Here is a 27,849-nt window from a genome sequence, read left to right on the forward strand (position 1 = left end):
AAGTGAGCCGATTCCCCCAGATACACACAGGCGCCTCTGATCCCCTGTAACTCGTCCTGACCATCTGTTTCTGCAGCTAATGATGGAGACACAAATATGGGGCTATCACGATTTTCCAGATTGCTTTCAATATTCCAAATGCCAAACCATCAGAGTGTTAAAAATTACTTTTTGAGCTGTGGATATCAGTTGGAAGACGTGTGTGTGTGTGTGTGTGTGTGTGTGTGTGTGTGTGTGTGTGTGTGTATTTGCTTCGCTATTTGTTGTCAGTTTATGGGTAGTATTAACTGATGATTCAGTCAGAGAGAAATGGCACTAGAGGACAAATGGATGCAGCTCTCACCATAAAAGCACCAGAGATTGGAAATCCTGCCTTCTAGAGACACATTTGATGTGGTTTCATGGCATTGCTTTTGGATAACTGGGGAGTTTTCCTGGGCTTGGTGGGAATTAATTTTTTGTTTTATAGAAACCAAGGCAGGTCAGGTGCTGGTGGCTCATGCCTGTAATCCTAGCTAATCAGGAAGCTGCGATCTGAAGGTCCAGGTTCAAAACCAGTCCTAGCTGGAACATCCATGAATCTCTTATCTCCAGTTAACCAGGAAAAAGCCAGAAGTGAAGCAGTGGCACAAGACTGGAGCTCTAGTCTTGATCAAAAAAGCCAAGGGACAGCTCCCAGGCCCTGAGTTCAAGCCCCAATGCCAACATATACAGCACACACATGTACACCCCACCCCCACCCCCATACCACCACACCAACAACAACAACAAACACACAGAACAACTCCAACAAAAACCTGCCTACTCCAACAAGAAATCTCTCAAGATTAAGGACCACAGTTTAAATATATTTTGACTCTTACTCCCCAGGCCCATTCCCCTTTAAACTCTAGAGCCCAGGGCTGATTCAGATCTCCAGTACCTTGTGTATACGTGATTGATCTGTAGAAGGTTTCCTGAAATGATGGTTGAGAAAATCCATTGCAGGGGCTGGGAATGTGGCTTAGTGGTAGAATGCTTGCCTGGCATGCATGAAGCTCTGAGTTCAGATCCTCAATACCACATAAGCAGAAAAAGCCAGAAGTGGTGTTGTGGCTCAAGTGGTAGATGCTAGCCTTGAGCAAAAGCTCAGGGACAATGCCCAGGTCCTGAGTTCAAGCTCCAGGACTGGCAAAAATAAATAAATAAATAGAACTCAGGCTTAGGGCTTGAAATTTGGCTCATGTAGTAGAGCAACTGCCTTGTAATACAAGGTCCTGAATTTGAATCCCAGTAATGAAAACATTAGTAAGCAATGAAAAATAAAACAACCCCCAGGCTTACCTAGGCATGGTGGTATATACCACCATGGGACAATTAGGAAAAAAAAAAAAAAAGAAAAGAAAAGGTTCTAAGTCCCATCCAACCTGGACTACATAATGAGTTGCAGTTTATCCTGGGGTACATAGTGAGATTCTGTCTCAAAAAAAAAAAAAAAAAATCAATGCCAATGGCTCGCACCTGTAATCCTAGCTGCTCAGGAAACTGAGATTTGAGGATCACAGTTTGAAGCCAGCCCAGGCATTAAAGGTTATGAGACTCAATAAGAGTCTCTAATAGGGCTGGGAATATGGCCTAGTGGCAAGAGTGCTTGCCTCCTACACATGAAGCTCTCGGTTCGATTCCCCAGCACCACATATATGGAAAACGGCCAGAAGGGGCGCTGTGGCTCAGGTGGCAGAGTGCTAGCCTTGAGCGGGAAGAAGCCAGGGACAGTGCTCAGGCCCTGAGTCCAAGCCCCAGGACTGACCAAAAAAAAAAAAAAAAAAAAAAAAAGAGTCTCTAATAAACTACTCAGAAAAAGCCAGAAGTGGAGCTGTGGCTCAAGTGATAATGCACTAGCCTTGAGCAAAAGAAGCTCAGGCCTGAGTTCAAGCCCAAGGATCAGGGGTGGGGGAAGGGAGAGGAAGAAAGAAAGAAAGAACTAAACAGAAATACCAATAACAACAAACAAGCTAGATTTTGATTTGTCTCTTCTGCCTTTGTCATGTTGTAGAATATAAGTTTAAGAAAGGGGGGGGGGGCTGGGGATATAGCCTAGTGGCAAGAGTGCCTGCCTCGGATACATGAGGCCCTAGGTTCGATTTCCCAGCACCACATACACAGAAAACGGCCAGAAGCGGCGCTGTGGCTCAAGTGGCAGAGTGCTAGCCTTGAGCGGGAAGAAGCCAGGGACAGTGCTCAGGCCCTGAGTCCAAGCCACAGGACTGGCCAAAAAAAAAAAAGAAAAGAAAGGGGGGAAGGGGCTGGGGATATGGCCTAGTGGCAAGAGTGCTTGTCTCGTATACATGAGGCCCTGGGTTCAATTCCCCAGCACCAAAAAAAAAAAAAAAAAAAAGAAAAAAAGAAAGGAGGGGAAGGAGAGAAAAAAATAAAATGAGGAAGAGAGAAGATGAAGGAGAAGGAGGGGAGAGAGGAGAAGACAGGGAGAGAGAAAAGAAAAAGAACAAAAGAAAGGAAGAGGAGGAGGAGGGAGAAAAGAAGAAAAATAGGAGGAGGAGAGAAACAAGGAGGAGGAAGAGGAAAAGAAGGAGGAAGAGGAGGGAGAGAGGATGAAGGAGAAGAAGAGGAGGAGGGAGAGAGAGAAAAGAAGGAATAGAAAGAACGGGGGAGGGAGAGGAGGAGGAGCAGTTGGAACTGGAGTTCGTGACTGGAGGCGTGGTGCGGGCCCAGAGCCCTTGTGAGACGGACTCCATCTCCAGCGGGGGAAGCCAAGAACTGGGGTTCAACTCTCAAGGCAGGAGCTGATCAGGGAGCATCTTCTCCACAAGTCTGGTTGGGCATAAGTAGAAGAAAACTGGAGGGTGGAGGGGAGACTCCAGGAACAATTTGGGGGTTCTATTCATCCAGGTTCCTAGTCACTGTGCCCTGTCAGTATGCCTGGAGTTGAACTCACTAGCCTCTAACCCCACCACCCCAAATCCTTTCTGTGGCCTACAATGGTTCTGTCCCCCGTGGGAACACTGCAGGCCACCCTGGGAGTACATTACAAGCACACCTGGCCTCCAGGCCTGCCCCTAATATTCAGGAAGCAGGTCGTTTGTCTTTCCAAATGCCAGTGGCCTTTCCCATGGCCTCTCCTTGTGACATGAAAACCCAGGTTTCAAGTGAATGACCTTTCGCTCAAAACCAAACCACCATCTCCATTCTCTGTGTCTCAGGGTCTCTGGATGGGGTCCTGAGGCACTGACCTCACCCCCAAACATGTTAGGCCTGGAGGCCAGAGAGTGTGCGAGCATGTATGCCTGCCTCTGCGTGTGTGTGTGTGTGTGTGTGTGTGTGTGTGTGTGTGTGTACCTTCTCTACAAGGGCAATAGATTTACCCCAGGCTGGAGCTGACAAGAGGCCAGGAGGTGTGACCTTTCCTCTGGTTTCCGAACACACCTATGTCCCTCCAGGCCCCAAGGTAGGGTAACAGGAGAGACTGAGACAACTCCTCAGCTCTTCAGCTGGCCCGCAGGTTTTGCTGCTCTTGGCTGGACCTGCACCCTGGGTTTTGTTTCCCAAGCCCAAATGCTGCTGAATGAATGGATGGCAGACTTTCTCCAAATTCTTGGCCTTCCTTTCACTACTTTGTCTTACTCTCCTCCTTTGCCTAACCTTCAGATCAGGAAAGATTTTAATCAGGGAACAAACAATTCCTGCCACCAAGCCAATGCCAGGGGCTCACGCCTGTATCCTGGCTATTTAGGAGGCTGAGATCTGAGTGAGGATCATGGTTCAAAACCAGCCTGGGGGAGGGGAGGGAGGGGGAAGAATGTGAGACTGTTCTGTCCAATTAACCAGCAAAACACTGGAAGTAGAGCTGCAGCTCAAGTGGACTGGCACATCTATCATATTTCATTCCACAGGCATGAGTGGAGAACTGTGTGTGTGTGTGTGTGTGTGTGTGTACACACACATGCATGTGTCAGTGTTAGGGCTTGAACTCAGGACCTCAGCACTGTCCCTGAGCTTCTTTGGTTCAAGACTAGCACTCTACCATTTGAGCTATACCTCTACTTCTGGCTATTTGGGTACTTAATTAGAGATAAGAGTCTCACAGACTTTCCTGCTGGAGCTGGCTTCAAACCCAGAGCCTCCTGCTCTCAGCTTCCTGACCAGCTAGGATTACAGGCCTGAGCCACCCATGCCGGGTAAGTGGGGAATTTTTCCCACTGAGGAGCATTTGGCTATTTGCAACACCAAGTGTTAGCTATACAAAATGATCAATACCAGCAGAGGGCTGCAGGGAGCTGACAAGAAGCAGTGAAGAAGCATGCACAAGCCAGGCCTTTGTAGCTCATGCCTATAACCCTAACGTCTCAGGAGGCTGAGAACTGAGAGTTGAGGTTCAAAGCCAGCCCAGGTAGGAACAGTCCAAGAGACTCATTATTGCCAGCGAACCACCCAAAAGCCAGAAGTGGAGCTGTGGTTCAAGTGATAGAACACCAGCCTTGAGCAAAAAAGCCAAGTAAGAGTGTGAGACCCTGAGTTCAAGTACCAACGTCAGAAAGGGGTGTGGGAGAGGAAGAGGAGGAGGAGGAGAGGAATGTTTCCAGCCATGATGGTCATATACCAAATGATCCTGCGGACATAGCAAGCCTGAAGACTGGACATTGAAGACATGCCTCCTCCTTACTCAAGCTGCTCGCCACTGCCCCCCCCCCCCCGCCCTCCTTTTCTGGCCCCATCTGTCTCTGATGCATTCTCCAGGTAGATGAAGCTTGGATGGCTTCTTTCCAGTCTCAGGAATCTCTGCGAATCATCAGCTGACAGTTTCTGACTAGGCTTTTCTACTCCTGATCTGTCCTGCCATTTATAATCTTTTTTTTTTTTTTTGGTCTTGGGTCTTGAACTCAGGGCCTGGGTACTGTCCTTGAGCTTCTTTTGCTCAAGGCTTTACCACTTTGAGCTTTAGCACCACTTCTGGTTTTTTTCTGAGTCTCATGGATTTTCCTGCCTGAGCTGGCTTTGAACCATGATCCTCAGATCTCAGCCTCCTGAGTGGCTAGGATTACAGGCATGAGCCAATAGCATCTAGTCCATTTATAATCTTGATGGCACGGGAGAAATTTCACCTGCAGCTAGAACAAATTAACACCAGGAATCCCAGGCGAGCTCTGCCAGCAGCACCTATTTGATACAATGATGTGTTATCTCAGTTTAGAACTTCAAAACAGTTAGAAATCAGGTTTGAAGCTGTGTGCCTGTGGCTCCTGCCTGTAATACTAAGTATTTGGGAGTCTGGAGTCTGAGGAACTGTGTTCAAAGCCAAGCCCTAAGAGACAAATCTTCCAGACTCTTATCTCCAATGAACCAGCAAAAAGCCGGAAGTGGAGGTGTGACTCACATAAAAGCATGGCTCCATTGGTATTGCTCTGCCTTTGAGCGGAAAAAGCCAAGCAAGAGCACAAGGCCCCGAAACTCAAGCTCCAATACCTGCACAAAAGGAAGAAACCCCAGGTTTGTACGCTTCCATTTGCACTCTTTGGTTGGTTTTTCTTTTCTGAGGAAAGATTTTGCTACATAGCCGCAGTTACTCTTGAAGTCCCTAGCCTCCTCCCCCCACCCCCCCATCCGGAGGTGGGGATTACAGGTGTGCGCTCCTACACCCAGCTCTTACCTTGTCGCCTGCTGTCTCATCCGGCTACATTTTTGCCTACTTGACTCAGAGTGTCTAACTGACACCTCTTAGAACACTGTAGTATATCTGGAGGAGAATGGTTAATTTTCCCTAAAGAAACCACAGTAGCCAGGCTTCTGGAGTTGGATTTGTTTTGGAAGAAGGCAAGCAGGGAGGAAGTTCTGCTACACACCTGAGTGTAACATTGGAGTAGTAGCTGAAGCTACAGAGTGTTTACAGGTATACTAATTAAATGGAATTGTTGTTTTCCTCCCTAGAGTTGATAGGTAGAAACTTCTGGGTGAATGCTCAAATCTCTGAAAACAGGGCAGCTACTGCAAAGCGCTGGGAGCGGGGAGCTTGACTGTGTCCATGGTTCTTGTCCCACAAAACTTGGAAATATGAGCATTTTCAGCCTTTAGGATCGAAGATACTTGGTGGCCATTAAGTAACACTTGGAAAATACTGAAGGGATTGAAAGAAGAAATTCTCTAGGGTCTGGCCAGCCAAACCCCCAGCAAGGTATTATTTTCTCCAAAGCTTGTTTGCTGTTTACAACAAACAAGAAAAAGAGAGAAATTATAATGTAATTATTTTCCCTAAAGCTAATTGACTTATTGATATATTTTTACTTGTTGCCAATATTCATGGCCTGGGCATTGTCCCTTCATTCTTTCAGAAAAGGTTATAGCACCCTATTATTTGAGCCACAGCTCTACTTTTCTCAGTTGTGTGTGTGTATGTGTGTGTGTGTGTGTGTGCATGAGAGGGGGGGGAGAAAAATCTCACAGATTTTCCTTCCCAGGCTAGCTTTGAACTTCCACCCTCAGATCTCAGCCTCCTGAGTAGCTAGGATTACAGGTGTGAGTCTCCAGTGCCTGGCTTCATTTTCAGTCCTTATGATAAAAAAAAAAAAACCCTTGGTGTTCACTAAGTAATACTTAGACAATACCTAAAAGTTGAAAGGAGAAATTGTCTAGGGTCTTGTTCAAATCCTAGCAATGTGTATTATTTCTTTCAATTGTTTCTTGTTTGATGTTTACAAAGGTATGAGGGAGGGATTTAAGATAATTGGTTGTCTTTCCAAAAGTTCTGTTTTCAAGGCAGCAGAGTTAATGTCATTTAAAAATATTAAAATGAGGGCTGGGAATATGGCCTAGTGGTAAATTGCTTGCCTCATATACATGAAGTCCTGGGTTCGATTCCTCAGCACCACATATATAGAAAAGGCTGGAAGTGGTACTGTGTCTCAAGTGGTAGAGTGCTAGCCTTGAGCAAAAAATAAGAAGCCAGGGACAGTGTTCAAGCCCCAGGACTGGCAAAAAGCAAAAAATATTAAAATGAGTCATCATAGTGTTATGGAGCAATTTCATTCATTTGGTAAAAAAAACAACAACAAAGTTGACTTCCCTTTATCCTGCCATGAGGAATCAACTCTAATAGTGCTTTTTTTGTGGTCCATGCTCAGGGCAAAGTGTAATAAAGTATAAATCAGGGATGGAATGAGGTGGTACATACCTATAATCTCAGCATCAGGGAGATGAAGGATCTCAAGTTAGAGGCAGCCTTGGCTACATAGGAAGAACCTGTCTCAGAATGAAGGACATTTAAATGATTACTTAAGTCTAAATAAACTTGAGCCTTTAAAAAAATTACTTTATGCAATACAGAGGAATTGAACTCAGGGCCTCATGCATGTTAGGAAAGCACTCCACCACTAAGCCACAATCCCAACCCTCTACCTTTGAGCCTTTTCCCCCTGGTTATTTTAAATTCTTTTTTGGTGCCAGTACTGACCTGGGTGCTGTCCTTCACCAGTTTTGCTCAAGATGGGTACTTGAGGGGCTGGGAATATGGCCTAGTGGCAAGAGTGCTCGCCTCATATACATGAAGCCCTGGGTTCGATTCCCCAGGACCATATATATAGAAAATGATCAGAAGTGGCGCTGTGGCTCAAGTGGCAGAGTGCTAGCCTTGAGCAAAAAGAAGCCAGGGACAGTGCTCGGGCCCTGAGTCCAAGGCCCAGGACTGGCAAAAAAAAAAAAGATGGGTACTTGACCACTTGAGCCACACCTCCACTTCTGGCTTTTGGGTGGTTAATTGGAGATAAGAGTCTTATGGACTATTCTGCCTAGGCTGGCTTTGAACTTCAATCCTTGGATCTCACCCCAGTAAAAAGAAGACTATCTCCTGTAGCTGCTGTCATGTCTACATTCAGTTTTTATTTTTGCCAGTGCTGCAGTTTGAAATCATGCCTTTTTCTCCCTTTATTTTTTCTTTTTAGGCACTGAGATTTGAACCCACAGCTGCATGTATGTTGGACACTGAATTACATCCCTAATCATTACCAATGCCCCCCCCCTTTCTGTTTGTCATGGGGCTTGAACTCAGGACCTGGGTGTTGTCCTTGAGATTTTTCTGCTAAGGCTAATCTAGCTCTACCACAGCTCCATTTCCAGTTTTCTGCTACTTAATTGGATAAAAGAGTCTGATGGAGTTGGCTACCTGGGCTGGCTTTGAACCGTGATCCTCAGAGTTCAGCCTCCTGAGTATTTAGGATTATAGGTGTGAGCCACTGGCACCTGGATTTATTTATAGACAAAGTCTCACTATGTTGCCCAGGCTGACTTCAATCTCAAAATCTCTCTGCCTTATCCTGCCAGGTAGCTGGGATTACAGGCATGTACCACCAAGCCTGGATTCTGAGCACTCTATAGAACCCTAGGCTTCCGGGCACCATTTCTCTGACAATATTTGCTTGGAATGTTTCTGGATAACAGTTGGTCTAAACAGAGCCCTTGAGGTCTGCTGGCTTGATTTGAAAGGTGGAGCAGAATGGAGTCATATTTCTCTCTCATTCTCTCTCCCTCATTGTCTCTCTGGGACTTGAAGGAAAAGGTAACAGCTTTGTTCACAAGGCCCTCAGGGGCCTGAGAGATCATGATGGACACTTGCCAATTAGACAGCTGAGAGAGGAGGAGCATTGGAGAGCTAGAGGGAGGAGTTTAAGGAGGACGAAGGGTCCACCCATCTTTGTAGAAAATGTAGAAAGTGCGCACAACCTTACCTCCCTTTCGGTTCTGTTTTCCTGAGATCCTGGGCATAAAGAGTACTAATTTTTAAAAATCTTGGAAATGATGCTGTGGCTCAAAGTGGTAGAGCACTACCCTTGAGCAAGAGAGTTCAGGGACAGTGCCCAGGCCCTGAGTTCAAGCCTCATGACTGACAATACAAACAAACAAACAAAAAACCTTCCCCAAAGCAATCCACAAACAAGAGAAAGTTCGTGGATTGCTTTGGGGAAGGTTTTTTTTTTTTTTTTTTTTTTTTTTTTTTTGGTCTTGTCAGTCATGGGGCTTGAACTCAGGGCCTGAACACTGTCCCTGAGCTTTTTTGCTTATGGCTAGTGCTCTACCACTTTGAGCCACAGCACCATTTCTGGGTTTCTGATGGTTAATTGGAGATAAGAGTTTCACGGACTTTCCTGCTTGGGCTACTTTTGAACCACAATCCTCAGATCTCAGCCTTTTGAATAGCTAGGATTATAGGTGTGAGGCCACCAGTGCCTAGAATATTTTGTTGTTGTTTTTTATTCCTATAAGAGACTAAATTGGGGGGGGGGGCAAATTTAGGGGGGAAAAGGTGGGAGAAAAATGAGGGAGGAGGTAACAAGTTTGATAAGAAATATACTCACTGCCTTACATATGAAACTGTAACCCCTCTGTACATCACTTTAACAATAAATATATATATATATATTTTTTTTTTTTTTGCCAGTCCTGGGGCTTGGACTCAGGGCCTGAGCACTGTCCCTGGCTTCTTTTTGCTCAAGGCTAGCACTCTGCCACTTGAGCCACAGCGCCACTTCTGGCCATTTTCTGTATATGTGGTGTTGGGGAATTGAACCCAGGGCCTCATGTATATGAGGCAAGCACTCTTGCCACTAGGCCATATCCCCAGCCCAATAAATAAATTTTTTAAAAGACTGAATTTAAAGAACAGGAGAGAACAGGTAGAAAGTCTCTAACCATGGAGATTATTCTTTTTTTTTTTTTTTGTCAGTCCTGGGGCTTGGACTCAGGGCCTGAGCACTGTCCCTGAGCTTCCTTTGCTCAAGGCTAGCACTCTACCACTTGAGCCACAGCGCCACTTCTGTTTTTTTTTTTTTTTTTTTTTTTCTGTTTCTGTGGTATTGAGGAATTGTACCCAGTTCTTCATGCATGCTAGGCAAGGACTTTACCACTAAGCCACATTACCAGCTCAATGACATTATTCTTTAAAAAAAAATAAATAAAGAAAAAGAGAATTGAAGAGTGAAGCAGCCCAGGACGTAAAGTATAATGCCAATCTTTTCACTGGATGGTGCGAGGCTTCTCAGTTCTGTGTGCAACCCTGTGCAGAAAATTAATGTATTATAGTGATGATCTGAGTTTTCAAGCAAAGGCTACATGACAGGATTTTGTGCTTTTTATTTTGTTGTATATTTGTTTTTGGTCTTGATACCGTGTGGGTTGTGTGTTGGGGGGGGGGGAGGGCTTGAACACTGGGCCTGTGTGCCACTCCTGAGGTTTTATTTGGTCAAGGCTGATGTTCTACCACTTGAGCCACAGCTCTATTTCCAACATTTTGGTAGTTAATTGAAGTCTCCCAGAGTCTTTCCTGCCCAGGCTGGCCTCAACCTCAATCCTCAGATGTCAGCTTCCTGAGTAGCTAGGATTACAGTCATGAGCCACTGGCTCCTGGCTTATAATTCATTCTTCAATACGGAAAAAGGGCAAATCAAATTTAAACTAGATGACAGAAAAGAAAATATTGATTCAAGTCAGAAGACTATAATAACAGATCTGTATAGATGTGCTTTTAATACATGATTGAAACACACACTGAAGTAATTTTTATTCATTTATCTCAATCAAATAATTATTACAGGAAAATTTATAGTAATTAGAAGCAGCATCACACTCAATTATCCATCTATGGAAATTCTCTTCAGTGCTTTTTTTTTTTTTTTTTTTTTTTTACTTTTTCAAATCAACAGCAACCTATTGTTTTGAAGCTGGCATGTCTGCAAGAGAGAAGCCAGATTTTTGTGAGAACATACAAAATGTTATCTGCATATGCCCACCCCTGCCTACTGCACAGAGATGCTTTAGAGGTCCAGCTCTGTCCTTCCTTTTTTTTTGGGGGGGGGCAGTCATAGGGCTTGAACTCTGGGCCTTGTTGTTGTTGTTTATGTAGTACTGAGGAATCAAACGCAGGGCTTCATGCATGCTAGGCAAGCACTCTACCGCTAAGCTACATTCCCAGCCCCTGGTTTTCTTCTAATTAAACGAAATTACAATATAATTCTCCCTTTAAATTTGTCCAATTCAGTAGCTTTTTATTTTTGTTTGTTTTTGCTGGTCCTGGGGCTTGAACTCAGGGCTTGGGCACTGTCCCTGATCTTCTTTATGCTTAAGGCTAGCACTCTACCACTTGAGCCATAGCTCCACTTCCAGCTTTTTTGAGTGACTAATTGGAGATGAGTATCATGGGGACTTTTCTGCTTGGGCTGGCATCGAACTGTGATCTTCAGATCTCAGTCTCTTGAGTAGATAGAATTACAGGTGTGAGCCACCAGTGCCAGGCTCAGTGGCTTTTTAATGTGTTCAGAAAGTTTTTAAATAATCAACCCTATCAAATTATGGAATGTTTTCATTGCTTCAATGAAAAAAAATGCATTTCCATTAGCAATGAGTCTATCCTTCGTCTTCCTGCTCAGCACCATTCTGCCTGATTTCCAGAGAGCACTCTACATTTGACTTCCATATCTACAGAACTGTACTTTTTATGGCTAAGTAATATTGCACGTTGTGGATGTACTACAACATTTTGAAGGTGAACTTACCTGTTTTCTAGATGTTAGCAACTGAAACAGGAGGCCTGAGAGGCAAGCTCCTATATTAATACACTTTCAAAATGTTCTTCCTGCAGGTGCTGGTGGTTCACGCCTGTCAGACTAGCTACTCAGGAGGCTGATAACTAAGCCTCATGGTTCAAAGCCAGCCTGGGCAGAAAAGTCAGTGAGACTCTTATCTTCAATGAACCACCAGAAAACCTGAAGTAGCGCTGTGGCTCAAGTGGTAGAGTGCTAGTTTTGATCAAAAGAGCTCAGGGATAGTGACCAGGCCCAGAGTTCAAGCCCCACTACTGAAAAAATATGCGACTCCCCCCCCCCCCCATCTCTGTCTTTGTTCGCTTGCACTCTGGCATTACTGAGGTTTGAACTCAGGGCGTGTGCGCTGGCCCTGAGCGTTTTTCTGCTTAAGGTTAGTAGTCTACCACTTCTTCTTCTATCACAAGCACACACACATTTCCTCTCTCTCTCTCTCTCTCTCTCTCTTTCTCTCTCTCCTCCCTCTCCCTCTCCCTCCCTCTCTCTCTCCCTCTCTCTCTCTCCCTCTCCCTCCCTCTCCCTCTCCCTCTCCCTCTCCCTCTCCCTCTCCCTCTCCCTCTCCCTCTCCCTCCCCTCCCCTAACACCTTGCTCCTAGCAGGGGGGAAAAGCTTTTCTTTGTTTTTCTAAAGGAAATCAGGTAAAGGAGGAAGGACATTGACATTTTTTTTACTTTCCTTACAATCCAGACATAGGAAAGAAAAAAAGGATTTCCTTTGGGCGCTTGCCACAACTCTGATTTATGCTGATAAAATATTTCCTTTAAAAAAAAAAAACCTTCTAGGAAAATCATGGGACTTCAGCTTGGAAGCTCGATCCCGCCGCCCCCTCCCCTCCCCCCCCGCCCCCTCCCCTCCCCCCCCCCCCCCGCCCTCCCTCGCCCCGCCAAGGCTGGCGCTCTACCACTCGGGCCACAGCTCCACTTCTGGCAGTTTTTTTGGTGGATCATTGGCGATAAGAGTCTCTCGGACTTTCCTGCCCGGCTGATTTCGAACCGCGATCGCTGCGATCTGAGCCTGCGAAGTGGCTAGGATGACGGGCGTGCGTTGCCCGCGCTGCGCTCGCATTTGTTCTTTTCCACCGTCGAAGTGGCTGCTGGAGGTGAGACGGCCTCCCTCACCTGTGAGTCTCGGGGCGGCCGGGGTCAGGTCCGGCCTCGGGAGCCAGCCGGCCGGGCAGGCGGGCGGGCGAGGCCGGACGAGCGGACTACAGGATCCAGAGGCCTTTGGAAACTCCCCCCCGCGTCCGTCTGGTTGGCCAGCCGCGGTTTCCCCCGAGGAGTGACGCGGCGAACACAAACCCTGATTGGCCAGGCCGGAGCTGAATTCTCCATTTATGGACAGATTGCCCGGCCCGAGCGCAGCCCGAGCCCGAGCGGACTTCTCAGAGTTCACTCAAGTGGCTCGAAGAAAGAGAAGCGAGGGATCGGGCCCGACTGCGGAGCACCTGGGGGCGCAGCCGGGCGGCGACCCCGCGATCCCGCCGTCCCCGGCCCCCCCCCCCCCCCGCACCCCTCCGCGCGGCGCGCGCGCGCCCCGGGTTTCGCCCTCCTCACCTAGCGCGCAGGGCGGCGGCGGAGCCCGCCTGGATGGAGTCGCCCCTGGGCTCCCATTGGCTCCTGTGAGCGCTTGGCTCTCCGCAGCCTTGCTGTGGTTTCTGGATTTTTCTTTTTTTTTTTTGACCAAGGGAACCAACTTTTGAAGTTCACCCCGGAGACTGCGTTCCAGTCCCCGCTCCCAGGCAGCCGGCCCGGCCCCATCGAGTCACCATGGTGAGTTGGCCGCGCCGCGTCCCAGGACGCCGGACCCAGCCCGGGGAATGAGCGTCGGGAAAGGGGGTGGTGGTGGTGGTGGTGGTGTGTGTGTGTGTGGGGGGGGAACAGGAAACCCCAGTCCTGGGGGGCACCCACCTTGGGCACGCTGCCCGGGCCAGGGGTGGAGAAAGGTGGACGCGGGAGTCTGCACGTTCTCTGAGCTCTGACTTGCCTGCTGCTTTCCTTCGATTTTGTGGGGGGGGGGGGTGCGGCTCATGGGGAGTTGGGGGTGCGTGTGTGTGGGGAGCGGGGAAGGAGAGAAGTCGAGGGTGGGGGGGGTGCGGAGAGCAAGGGAAACTTTTTCAAGTCGCTGTCTGCGCCGCGTAACTTTTTGTGGCCGGGTTGCTATGGCTGCCAGCTGTGGGAGCCGGAGTGTGGGCACATGTATTCTCAGAGGGGGCACCCCCCGTGCCCAGGGGATCCTCTGCTCCGTCTGGGATGTCCCCCCCCCACACTGGGCTGGGAAGGCAGGGGTCCCCCCCCCCCACTGGCCCAGCCAGGCAAGGCGGGCATCGCCTCCCTGCCCTGTGCGGGGTCGGAGGCCGGGCAGAGCCCTCCGCTGCTCCTCCCTGGCATCGCCCAGCGGGGGCGGCCCGGCCGCCCTGGCCCGGAGCCATGCGCCGCCGCACAAAGGCAGGCGGGGACGCAGGTAGGGCGAGAACCTGGTGGCGGCAGGCAGAGAGCAAGTGACCCGGGTGCAGGCTGCCCCCGCCCGGCCGGGACTTGCAGGGTGAGGTGGTTGCTATGCTGGGGTATATGCAATAAGCACTCAAGAACTTCACAGTTGTTGTTGCTGCTGGGGTGTGTGTGTTCAAATCCCAGGATTTGAACTCAGGGCCAGGGTGCTGTCCCTGAGATGTGTTTTTTTGTTTTTGTTTTTTCTTCCTCAAGGATAGTTCCCCAGCTGCACATCTGGCTTTTTGGTGGTTCATTGGAGATGAGTCTCATGGACTTTCCTGTCTAGTCTGGCTTTGAACTTTGAACTTTGATTACAGGCAGCGGTGCCCCACTACTGGTTGCTCTTTTTTAACTGTGGCACTTTGGGAATATATGGAGATGACTGTCTTCCTTCCCTACCCAGCCATACCCAGCCTCCCTCCTCAATAATCTTAGCTACATCCCTTGAGCTTCTGTGAAAAAAGTTCTACAAGTCTTTGTAGTTTCCACACTTACTTTAAAAAGGATTCTGATGATGATTCCATGATCGAGATCTCCTCTGATTCCTTGTGGTTTAATGGCTTTAAGAGGGAAACTTAAGTCACAGGGACACTCCCCCCCCAACAATTATTTGGAAAGTTCTTCAGCCTCACCTGCTGCAAAGATCCACAGTGTTCAGATGCAGCCCCTGACCTCCTCTCTGTTAATTCAAGAGTGATTTAAAAAAAAAATCAAAATACTTTGTACAAGTACTTCAGATAAAAGGTATATGCAAGCTTCAACAACATCTTTTTTTTTTTTTTTGCCAGTCCTGGGCCTTGGACTCAGGGCCTGAGCACTGTCCCTGGCTTCTTCCCGCTCAAGGCTAGCACTCTGCCACCTGAGCCACAGCGCCCCTTCTGGCCATTTTCCATATATGTGGTGCTGGGGAATCGAACCGAGAGCTTCATGTGTAGGAGGCAAGCACTCTTGCCACTAGGCCATATTCCCAGCCTCAACAACATCTTTAAAGGGCATCTTTGACCAATGCTTTTACATGTTTCACACAGTCCAAACTCGTGTCACCTTTGCCCCGAAGAGAATATTTCAGCTATAAATAAACTTACACCTCTGGTGGTTAAAAAGTCAGACTAACGTCTAGTATTTTTGGAATCCCTACCAAAAAGAAAATCATTTATACCAAGCATGCTTTTGGGTGGAACTACTAAATTGGGCATCTGACCACTTACACTTGAGCAATGTGATTCGTGGTGTTCCTGGCACTTTAGAAGGGCTGTAATTATTTTCCATGGTTCGATATTCCTAAAATAAAATATAGATCAATGTGCTTATGTGAAGAGTTTAAAGAATCGTACAGAATTTAACTACTTGCATAATAACCTTGACAAGACTGAATTTCTCTCATTGAAGTCTTTTTTCAAGACTGACAGTCCTACATACTCCGTCCTTCCCTTTTATTTTTGGTGCCAGTCCTGGGGCTTGAACTCAGGGCCTGAGCTTTGTCCCTGAGCTTGCATTTTTATTAATATTATTTTTTTACTCAAGGCTAGGGCTCTACCACTTAAACCACAACTCTACTTCCAGCTTTGGGGTGTTTACCAGCTTTGGGGTGTTTAATTTGCAGAGAAATGTCTCTCCAATGTTTCAGCCCAGGCTGGCTTTGATTTTGTTTATTTTTTTGTTTTTGTTGCCAGTCCTGGGGCGTGGACTCAGGGCCTGAGCACTGTCCCTGGCTTCTTTCTGCTCAAGGCTAGCACTCTACCTCTTGAGCCACAGAGCCACTTCCAGCTTTTTTCTATATATGTGGTACTGAGGAATCGAACCCAGGGCTTCATGTATACGAGGCAAGCACTTTACCACTAGACCATATTCCCAGCCCCGTGGCTGGCTTTGAATGCTGTTCAGATCTCAGCCTCCTCATTAGCTAGGATTACAGGAGTGAGCCACCAGCATCTCTCCTCCCCCCACCTTTTCCTCTGCTCCTCCCCCACACCTTTTCCCCTGCTCCTCCCCCCACCCCACTTTCCAAATTGGGATTTGGGAATACCATTGTTTAGTTTGGTTGATTGCTGTTGAAGTAGATTGATGGTTGGTCAAGTGGATGTAAAGGAAGCATTGTGAAAAGGTGGAGTGGCTGGTTGGCTGGGCAGGGTGTGACTTACCTGTTGCTGGGCTCCCAGCCATCAGTGCCAGAGTGTGTGTGCGTGCGTGCGTGTGTGTGTGTGTGTGTGTGTGTGTGTGTGTGTGTGCGCGGTTCCAAGGAGACTATCTGTTCATCAGATACACTTTCTGAGGCCACCATTCATTGGTTGAAAAAAAAAATGGAAACAGCTGGCTGGCCTGGAATTGGAGAAGCACTATTGGTGAACCTTCCAGATAGCCAGTCACTTGGCCCAAATGAAATGAATCATTTCTTCCCTGGTTCCAAAAAAAAAAAGTTTAAGACTATTCGTTAGAATACTATGACATTGCCTTAGAAGACAATATTAACATCCCAAATGATTAGCAATTCCTGTTAGAATATGATGTTTCTTTAAGACAAAATCAAGCCACTGGTAGCTTCATTTGTTGTTCTAGTCATTGTCTGGGCCTGCCTAGCTGGTGAATGTCCTCAGCTGTTTAACTTAGAACCGGAAGGGAAGGGTCATTATGTCAGTGGGTGTGGCCAGGAATTAACATGGGGAACAACAGGCCCTTAGAAGAGCACCTGTATTGTTCTGTCCTCTCTCCCCCTCCCTCTCTCTCACTTCTCCCTCCCTCTCTCTCTCTCTCTCTCTCACTCTCACTCTCTCTCTCTCTCACACACACACACACACACACACACACATTTTAGGAAGGCTAGTAGCCCATTAGAAAGCTTCTCCACCTGCGCCCAGGGCCCTACCAAGAGTCATTCAGTTGTGACTCACTGGGAAGACATTCTGATTAATGAACACAAGGCCCCATTTCCAGTTCTCTTCTTATCTCCCTCTGGAAAGCTCACTGTAGGGCCCTGGCCACCTTGATCAAACCAAGAACACTGCCAGACAAGAGTTCCTGGCATCGTTTTCTTCCTTTCTTTTTTGGAGCCAGTCCTGGGGCTTGACTTGAGGGCCTAGATGCTGTCTGCTTCTGGGTAGTTTATTAGAGGTCAGTGTCTCCCTGACTTTCCTGCCTGGCTGGCTTCAAACTGCCATCCACAGAGCTTAGCCTCCTGAGTAGCTCGGATTACAGGTGTGAGCCACCAGCGCCCAGATGACTGTGACTTCTTTCACTAGCATGCAAAGGAACTTTTGTGGGCATGAGCGGTGGAGATTTGACTGATAGACACAAAGTTCATGTCTGCAGTTCTGCCGAATACTTTTGGCTTCAGAAATAGTCAAATTCATATGGTTTCTGTGAATTAGATGTGTAGAAATACTTGAATAAGTATGAACTGGTCACTGCTTCGGAAAATATCAAAGATGTTATTTTTTCCTTCCTTGAATATACTGAGAATGTTATGGGTATTATGTACATATACTTATATACATATACATACATACGCACATGCACATGCACACACACATAAAACACAGGTTTGGAAACATAGAAATCTGATGGAGTGCTGACTCTTAAGTAAGCAAGTTCCTTGGGGGTGATGGCTAACATGTATTTAGGGAGTGTGAAGCCCATGTCAAATATGTTTTCTGGGAAAGTAACCTAGTTCATTTCTCCTGATTTGCTTATCACGTTGCTAGAAGTCTCCTGGCCCAAACAATACAACCCAACCAAAAAGACAATGCACTTAAACATTTCTGTTTGGGGGCTGGGAATGTGGCTTAGCGGTAGAGTGCTTGCCTAGCATGCATGAAACCCTGGGTTCCATTCTACTGCACCACCACATAAACAGAAAATGCCAGAAATGGCTCTGTGGCTCAAGTGGTAGAGGGCTAGCCTTGAGCAAAAAGAAGCCAGGGACAGTGCTCAGGTCCTGAGTTCAAGCTCCAGGACTGGCAAAAAAAAAAAAAAAATTCTGTTTGTGGCTAGGAATGTGGCTTAGTGTTAGAGTCCTAGCATGCAGGAAGCCCTGGGTTCATTTTCTCAATACCGTTTTGTTTTGTGCCAGTCCTGGGGTTTAAACTCAGAGCTTAGGCTCTGTCCCTGATCTTTTGTGCTCAAGGCTAGCATTCTACCACTTGAGCCACAGCTCCACTTCTGGCTTTTTTGGTGATTAATTGGAGAGTCCCATGGCCTTGGCTGACTGGCTTCTAACTGTAGTTCTCAGATCTCAGCCTCTTGAGTAGCTGGGATTACAGTTAGATTCTCAGCCATCAGCATCCAGCTAACATGCAGAAATATACTGGAAACCTCAGACAACTACAGGTATTATGCATTTCATAGTGGGATATACAAATATGCATAGCCATGAATTTCTAAGCTGAGTCATTTGTTACGTATATAATATACAATATATTATATCACAATGCATATTATATATTAAAGTATATAATTATATAATATAGAATGCACTATATAATTATATATTACATGTAACATGTAACTGTAATATATATAATGTATTACTTTGTTTGGTTTTGGTTTTGGTTTTGGTTTTGTTGCCAGTCCTGGGGCTTGAACTCAGGGCCTGAGCACTGTCCCTGGCCTCTGTTTGCTCACTCTGCCACTTGAGCCACAGCGCTACTTCTGGCTTTTTCTATACATGTGCTAAGGAATCTAACCCAGGGCTTCATGTATACGAGGCGAGCACTTTACCACTAGGCCATATTCCCAGCCCCTATAATGTATTACATACATAGTTATAACACAGATTATATAAGCAGCAACTTGTACTTTTTACTTTGATGTGATGGAAAGTTTTTCAGTGGTGATTTTTAAAAGAAATTTATTAATATATAGGTGATGTACAGAGGGGTTACATTTACATTAGTCAGGTAAAGAGTACAATTCTTTTTGGACTGTGCTTGCTCTCGAGTGTGTGTGTGTGTGTGTGTGTGTGTGTGTGTGTGTGTGTGTACGTGTACTGGAATATGAACTCAGGATCTCACATTCTCTCTTAGCTTTTCTACTCAGGGCTGGCATTCTACCACTTGAGCCATAGCTCTACTTCCAGATTTTTGGTGGTTCATTGTGGGTAAGAGTCTCATGGACTTTCCTGTTCAGACTGGATTCAAATTGGGCTCATAGCTCAGCTTCCTGAGTAGTGGGGATTACAGGTGTGAGCTACCAGAATCCAGCAATTTTTATTCTAATTTTGTGGGTGCTCAGGGTCTGACTGGGGGCCTGATATAGGCAGCACAGTACTTTATTGCCCAGGAAATCTTCAGCTCCTGATGTTTGCTTGTTTGTCAGTTGTGGGGCGTGAACTCATCAAGGCCTGGGCACTGTCCCTGAGCTCTTTTGCTAGCTTTTAATTCTTTTTAACCTCACTTGGATTGGATATTTACAGAGCAAAATAGGGGTTAAAGGTTAAATGCCACAGGGATTAAAAATAAACATCTCAGCCTTGTACAAAGCACATTCTGTAGGAATGGTACACAAAGTATTTTGAATTTCAACCTCAGAATTTATTTTGGCAGAGAAAAGATTTTGGGGCATCTCAGCAGAGGTGGTTTTTTTTTTGTTGTTGTTGTTGTTTTAACATATCTTTATGACAGCCGTACTTAAGAGACATACCTGATGTGTGTTAAAGCACATTGGTAATACCTGGGGCTTGAACTCAGGGCCTGGGCATTGTCCCTGAGTTCTTTAGCTCAAGGCTAGTTCTCTATCACTTTGAGCTACAGCTCCACTTTCAGTTTTCTGATGGTTAATTGGAGATAAAAGTCCCAAGAGTTTCCTGCTCAGCCTGGGTTTGAACTGTGACTCTCAGATCTCAGCCTCCTGAGTAACTAGGATCACAGGCGTGAGTCACCAGCACATAGCTTGTCATGGAATTTTAATGACTGCCACCATACACCATCAAATCAGCAAAGTCCCATTGAATGTGTGTGAAGAGCCATCAGCACCTATGTCCTAAGCGATTCTATAAATACACCTTTGCATCTTTGGGTTTATCAAATGATTCCAAACCTTCTGGTTTTTATATTTCTCATTTTCCTCATGATTCTGTGTGTTGGCTGGTCTATTTCCCTGTAGACAGTCTCATCTGATGTGTGTGGTCAGCTGGTGCTGGGACTAACACAAGCCAGAGTGACCTCGCCCACTGGTCTGGGAGCTGGCTGGCTCCCTGCTGGGGCGATCTGCATCACTTAGCTCTGGATCTTTGGTCGCCACCACCATCGGGTGCAGCTTGTTTACGTAGTAATAGCCCAACCACAGCAGGGTTACCCAGCACTGCAAAACACAATGAGCTTTTACAACCAACATGGCTGAAACTTTAGGTTCTATTGTATTTGTTATTGTCCTCTTTGGGAAAAGCAAGCCACCTGGCAAAGCCCAAAGTCAATATGAGAAAGGAGATTCCACTTATCTTCTTTCAGCTTTTTGTTGTTGTTTCTTTGTATGCCAGTAGTGGGGGTTTGAACTCAGGGCCTCGCATTCTTGCTGTGCTATTTTGCTCAAGGCTGGTGCTCTACCACTTTGAGCTGGTTTTTGGAGATAAGAGTCTCTCAGATTTGTCTGCATGGGCTGGCTTTGATTTGTGATCCTCAGATCTCAGCCTCCTTAGCTGTTTTTCATTGGGTGAAGTCATGGAGGAGGAATAAGATCACCAATAGCTTGTTACCTCTGGCTGGTCTCCCAAAGCTTTTGTTATGACACAAAAGCCAGCCATGTTCCTGGTACATCCTCAAGTTGTTTTTCTCAAGTCCTGAGGATTGCAGCCACACTTGTTTTGTGTTGATGGAAACTCAATTGGATTCCAAATTTTCTGAAGAAAGAAAGAAAAAGTAAAAGCAAAATCTAACAACAAAAAGAAAAAAAAAAGCAATCATTCTCCCTCTGTTAGGGAAGCTTTTTGGAAATAAACATTTCAAGCTCAGACTTAGAGCTATAAGTCATGCCAAACTAGACTAGATTGGTTGTCTTTTTTGGAGTGAAGAGTGGAACTCATGAATCTCAAGGTAAGGTGAAGACTTTTTGCTGCCCTAATTCTGCCTTTGTGGTGTGTGTGTGTGTGTGTGTGTGTGTGTGTGTGTGTGTGTCCATGTCTGTCCATCTGTCCATTCTGGGGTTTGAACTTGGGCTGGGCACTGTCCCTGAGATTTTTATGTTCAGGGCCTGTATTCTGCCACTTGAGCCTTAGCTCCACTTCTGGCTTTTGGGTGTTTAATTGGAGATAAGAGTCTCACACAGACTTTCCTGTCCAGGTTGGCTTCATACTTTTAATCCTGAGTGATATGAGCCATAGCACCCAGTTTAATTCTGCCTTTTTAGCCAGCATCAAGCAATATGAAAAAAGATATTTCCCTACATAGTCAAAAATATATTTCTTCCCCCTTGACTGAAAGTCATGTCTTTTGGGCTGTAAGATGATTCTGAAAATAACCCCATGTCAATTCCATAGTGTGTGGGCCCCAAACCATCTGTGGGTTCCTGTAAAGGATGCAAATTGAATAGAATTAATTTTGCTTTGGGCACAAGACTTCCAGAAATCATTAATCACTGAGGCAGAGATAGATATCAGTGTTTCATCCACAAATACCTCCATTCTATGCTGGTGTGTGTGTGTGTGTGTGTGTGTGTGTGTGTGTGTATGTGTGTGTGTGAGTGAGAGAGATAGAGAGAGAGAGAGGCTAGTACTGGGACTTGAACTTGGAACTGTGCACTCTTTTTTTGTTGTTGGTGCTGTCCCTGAACCTCTCTGTGCTCAAGGCTAGCACTCTACAACTTGTGCCACAGCACCACATTGGTTTTTGAGTGGTTAATTGGAAATAAGAATCTCTCGGGGACTTTTCTGCCCAGGCTGGCTTTGAACCTCCATCTTCAGATCTCAGCCTCCTGAGTAGCTAGGATTACAGGCGTGAGCCACCAGTACTCTTGTACTCTTGCCTGGCTTTCTCAGCTCAAGGTTGGAGCTCTATCACTTGAGCCATACCTCCACCCCATTTAGGTACAATTAGTACAAAGAGTGCGTAGCTGCTATTTATTTCTCTTCATTTGTACCTGTATCTTGGAATGCAAGGACTGGATGCAGTCCGTACCTGCTCACAAGGGAACCAATCAAGGCCACCATAACAAGGGACTTTCTTGTTCAGCCCAGTGCATGTGGCTCACCCGTGTGGCAGGCATTGTTTTGAGACAAGGAAGGCCTGTCCTCTTTGTTGGGCTGTGATCAGAGGCTCCAGTGTCTTGTAGCAGTTGTACTTGGTAGTTGACAATGCTCTATCTTTCCCCCTTTCTCTCTTTCCTTTTTCTTTTCTGCCAGTCCCGGGGCTTGAACTCAGTACCTCCTTCTTCTTCTCACTCCATTCTCTTGCTTTCTCTCATGCAGGTATGCTCTCTTTTTTCTGCTCAAGGCTGGCCCTCTACCACTTGAGCCACACCTTCGTGTCTGCTTTTTGCTAGTTCATTGGAGCTCAGAGTCTCTCAGACTTTTCTACCCTGACTGGCTTTGAATCTCAATCTCCAGCTCTCAGCCTCCTGAGTAGCTAGGCTAACCGGGGTGAACCGTGGGGAGGACGAGGCGTTCTGAGTAGCTAGCTGGTGCTCCCCAATGGTGCAGTGCAGGCCAGCAAGACAGCTGGGGCCCTCCTATCCATATTTAAGTTAATTGAATATCTACTTATTCATCTGCCCTCCTTTGATAGTCAATTGTCATCCTCATGGGTTGATTTGGTCGTTTCCCCCCCCCCCCCCCAGCATCACCTGTGGGGTGGCAGGTTGGCCCCAAACTTTTTCATGTCTACCTGTTGCAGCAGCTGTGTATCCAATGAATGGAATGGATGATGGCTGGCAGGCCAGGGATGGGGGGGGGGTGGGTGTCATCTGATTGTAAACTGGAAATGTTTTCTTCTGAGATAAAAATAGCCCCCTCAGATAAAACCACAGTGGGGCTTCCTTTCAGTTTTCTTTTAATAGAACCAGGATACCAGCCTGTGGGGCTGTGGGAGGAAGCGCTGTGGTCCCAGAAAGCTTTGAGTCTGACTTTTCCTCCTGTCTTTCCAGCCCTTCCAAAGACAGTGACGTGATTGCCCAAAGCCACCCAACCTGTCCCCGTATTGTCCCACCCCCTCCCTGTCCTTCCCCAACCGGTGGAGCTGCTCTTTGTTGCGTGGCATAAGCAGAAATAAAAGTCACCACGGTCCACCAGACACTGGTGGCTCATGCCTATAACCCCAACTGCTCAGGAGGCTGAGATCTGAGGATCACAGTTCAAAGCCAGCCCAGCCAACCCAGACTAGAAAGTCGGTGAGACTCTTATTTCCAGTGAACCAGTAGGAAACTAAAGTGGCCCTGTAGCTCAAGAGAGAGACAGAGACAGAGACAGAAAGTGAGACAGAAAGAGGAGTGCAGAGGGAGGGAGGGAAGGAGGGAGGGAGTTTACTGCTTTTGCTTTTCTGTCAGAGAACTGAACCTCAACCTCGGAAGGGCAGTTTTCTCCCCGGAGTGGAGCTAATGGCTTAATTGTTCTGTTTATTCTGCCCTGGAGAAATTTCTCCTGGCCTTATTTGCATCTGGAGAACGTTTCTCTGCCTTCTTGGCTTTTTCCTTTGGTGTTGAATGGCTTAGTGTTTGCTCTTAAAAGTCTTTGGCCTGGTTGTGAGAGCACTTCATCTTAGGTGTGGTTTTTCTCTCAATAGGTGTTTTCCTGAGAGTGTGTTGGAGAAAGTGAGAGAGAGAGAGAGAGAGAGAGAGAGAGAAAAAAATAAAGAAAAATGACAGAACCTTATACACTGTACCCACAATGCACAGACAATGTAGTCAAGATTAATTTATTACCTGTGACAAAAAAAATTCCAGGTATAAAGCTATGCTGGTTAGTGTGTTAATGTTTCACGTGTTGGAGTGGGGAAAGACCTGGATTCAGGGCCTGGACACCCGTCTCAGCCTTTTCTCTCAATACTGGTGCTCTCACTTGAGCCACAGCTCCACTTTTGTTTTTTTATATTTTAATTTTTTGCTGGCTAATCGGAGATAAGAGTCTGACTGACTTTTTCTTCCCTGGATGGCTTTGAACCCATGATCCTCAGATCTCAGCCTCCTGAGTAGCTAGGATTACATGTGCGCTCTACCAGTGCCCAGCTTAAAAACATTTTTGTAATGTCAATCTAAGTCAAATCTTTTAGATCAAAGGACTTTGTAATGTGTCAGGACCGCAGTCCTTCTTTATTTGCTTATTTTTGTGTCCGTAGTGGACTTTGAGCTCAGGGCTTCACTCTTGTTTGCTCAAGGCTGGCTCTCTACCACTTAAACCACACTTCCATTTCTGGCTTTTACCCTGGTGAATTGGAGGTTAAAATGCTCAGATTTGTCTGCCCAGGCCAGCTTTGAACCTTGATCCTGGGGTCCCGTGAGTCACGAGCACTGCTTCTTCCTTTCTTGTAGGAATCTTCACATGGGTTCGAATCATGCCCAAGCGAGCATTTCATAAAGTCTCTTCACTCTCCCTCCCCCCAATATAGTGCCCAGAAACCTAACATTGCTAGCTCCTTTGTAGTTAACACACCTTTTACCTGTCACTTCTTTGTGTGTGTGTGTATGAGTGAGTGTGTGCCCATCCTAAGGCTTGAACACTGGACCTAGGCACTGTCCTTGAACTCTTGTGCTCAAGGCTAGTGCTCTTACCACTTGAGCTCCACTTCCTGCTTTTTGGTGGTTAATTGAAGAAAAGAATCTCATGGTTTCTTGCCCTGGCTGGCTTCAAATCCTGATTCTCAGATCTCAGCCTCCCAAGTAGCTGGGATTATGAGGCTAGGCTACCTCTCATTCATAAACTTATATATTACAAAAAAAAAAAAAAAAGCATGGCTAAAGCTACATACAGGTTATAGCTCAGTGGTAGAGCGCATGCTTAATATGAGACTCTGGACTTAACTCCTCTTACCAGTAACCAAAACAGCATCACAATCTCAATCCCAGCTGATGGGAGGTTGCAGTAATCTTTCTGGAATGTGTAAGTTGCAGCTGGACAGCCAGAATGTCCTGTTCCTCTGTTGCCTTGCATCCACTAGATTCTCCAGCCATGTTGGTTGAATGAATGAAGGAACTGAGTCTCCTAGGAAGGTTTAGGGCCTGGCTGCAGCACAGGCCTAGCCGGGGCAATTTCTAGGACCAGTTTTCCTGTCCCTGCCACTCATCCTTAGAGGAGCAGCAAAAAGCCCACAGCCCAGACACCTTGAATAATTTACATCTAAGAATGGGTCGGTTGTAGTCTCTGCTGTGGTTTTTTTTGGGTGAGACCAAATGACGGGAATCTTGAATGGTTATCTGCTTGTGGGCAAGTCTCGGGATCCAGACAGATGCTGAGCTCCTGAGGGGAGGGATGAGTGACATGTTTTGGTATTTTCTAGAATTTAGCTGCATTTCCTGGTCTCCCAACACTGGAGCTGGGACATTAAGTTCCCTCTAGGCATTCAAGTGACCCCTGAGGCAGATAATGTTTCACCTGGTCTCCTTCCCTCTCGCCCTCCTTCTCTCTTCTTCCTCTCCTCCTTCTTTCTCTCCCTCTCTCCTTGCCCTTCCCCTCCTCTCTGAGTGCCTCATCTGATATTTCTGTCTCTGTCTCCCTCTTCCCCTCCCGTCCCCCCTCTTTCTCACCTTCTGTCACCTGGGAATGTAACCGTGTACCAGACAAGGGCGCTACCACTGAGCCATCCCTCAACTTTGCTTCCTTGTTGTCCTTTGCATTTGTGTCTGCATTCTTTTCCTTCTCTCTTGCTCAGTGCTGCGAGCTGTCTGGGCAGTCCAGCGGATCTGTTCTGCCCCTGAGGGGGAGGCAGGAGGCTGCCTAGTAAGACCACGGATTTCCCCCCCCCCCAATTGTTTCCTGAAACTGAGTAGACAGAATTCCTTAACTCTCCACTTCAATGTCAGTTCTTTTTGGGGGGTGGGGTGGGGTTTGGTTTGTTTTTTAAAGAAAGGACGATGAGTTTGTTTTCATTTTCTTTCCGAGGGGTTATACTTTGAATGTCAGTGCAATACATACAATCGGACACAGAGTTGTACACCTGTAATCCCAGCTATGGGAGGGGCAGATGGGAAGATTGAGGTGGATTCTCTGATCTTCCCAGCCTCCAGCTTCCACATCTACTGCTTCAGGGAGATGTAAACACTTTAATTCTTGTTTTGGAGATGCCATCACAGAGAGTGGAAATCAGAAGGAAACAAATTAGCCAAGCTTATGCTTTGTTTGTTTGGGTTTTTTTTTTTAATTTTCTTTTCAGTGCTGGTACTGGAAATTGAACTCAGGGTCTCATGTTCTCATTTAACTTTCTTGCTCATTGTTGGCGCTCTACCACATGAACCACCTCCCCAGCCTGGCATTTTGCTGGCTAATTGGAGAGTGAATCTCATAAACTCTTCTAGGCTATGATTGGAGATCCTTCAGCTCTCAGTCCTATGAGTAGTTAGAATTACAGGCACGAGCCACAGGTGCCTAGCTGTTTGGAAAATGCTAGACAGAAGTCATCAAACCTCCCTCCCCCCTCAACTAGCTGAGTAACTTCAAGAAGGCTTTTGAATTGACATTTTCTAAATAGAGAGATTTCAGTTCACCTTTCCATGTCTGGTAGATAATTTGTCATGCATTACTAAAGAAGGGAAATACCCTTTTCTGCCTTAATATTTAGATGGGGGGGCACATGAGAAGGCATGTTAATGAAGGTAAGTTAATTACTAAATAGTAATTGCTAATAAGGTTTCAGATGATTGTCCTTTCCCCCACCCTCACTCCTGCCTACCATCATCTTACCATGCCCAAATCTTCCTAAATAATAATTTATATTTAGTAATAATAACTTCCTAATACTTTCCTCACAATTTTCATAATTCTCAAATTATATAAGTAAATATATATTTGCTCCAGCTCTTTGAGGTCTATTAAAAATTTGGCTCTTAGACTGGGATGTAGCTCAATGGCAAAGCGCTGGCCTAGCAATGTTCTGGGTTCGATCCCCAGTACCAAAAAAGGAAAGACAAAAAAAACCCAAAAAACAGTTAAGAAATTTAGCTCTTTGTGGCATCTGGAACTTACTTTTATGAGGTGTGAGACACAACTTATTTCCAAACGGATAGCTATTTGTTCTAAAGTAATAATTTATTAAATAATTTATTTCTTGGGCACAGTAAAGTGGTACATGTCTGCAATACCAGCTATGCAGGAAGCATAGGTAGGAAGATTGTGTCTGAGGCTGGCCAGAGCAAAAGTGTTAAACTGCGTGTGCAAAATAACTCGAGCAAGAAGAGTCGAGCATCATCTGTCTAGCCAGTGTGAGGCCCTGAATTCCACTCTCCCTCCCAATAAAGTAAAATGCATTTATTGTCTTCTGTTCTAAAGTATCATTTTGATCATATGTTAAACTCACACCGATACTTTGTTTCCAGTTGGCTCTGTTCTGTAAATCCTTTCCTCTATTCTTGAATCTGTAAGTACTGTAGCTATGTAATTACTCTAGTTTGAGAATATATCTTTATATTTCCTTGGGCAAGACATCCCTAATTATGTTTCTTTCTAAATGAGTGCTTGGCAGTTCATTTTCCTTTTCTCTTCCAGTGAAAATGTAGTGTCAGAGTGACCAAGTTCCAAGGCAAAATGTCTTTAAAACTGTGGAGTCAGGCTGGGAATGTGGCTTAGTTGGTAGAGTGTTTGCCTAGCATGTATGAGGCCCTGGGTTTGATTCCTCAGTACCACATACACAGAAAAAGCCAGTGGTGCTGTGGCT

General features: G+C 46.1%; 1 protein-coding gene across 1 annotated transcript in view; it reads left to right on the top strand.

The window, feature by feature from the left end:
• Window positions 1-13,096: 13,096 nt before the first annotated feature.
• Myo1e (myosin IE) overlaps window positions 13,097-27,849 on the top strand; it is a 127,022-nt gene continuing 112,269 nt past the window's right edge. Inside the window, exon 1 of the mRNA XM_048333183.1 lies at window positions 13,097-13,348. Coding sequence (XP_048189140.1) covers window positions 13,346-13,348 — 3 coding nt within the window. The 5' untranslated portion in view covers window positions 13,097-13,345. The remainder of the gene's footprint in view (window positions 13,349-27,849) is intronic.

The sequence above is a fragment of the Perognathus longimembris genome, chromosome 23 (assembly GCF_023159225.1).
Source record: "Perognathus longimembris pacificus isolate PPM17 chromosome 23, ASM2315922v1, whole genome shotgun sequence".
Classification (NCBI taxonomy): domain Eukaryota; kingdom Metazoa; phylum Chordata; class Mammalia; order Rodentia; family Heteromyidae; genus Perognathus; species Perognathus longimembris.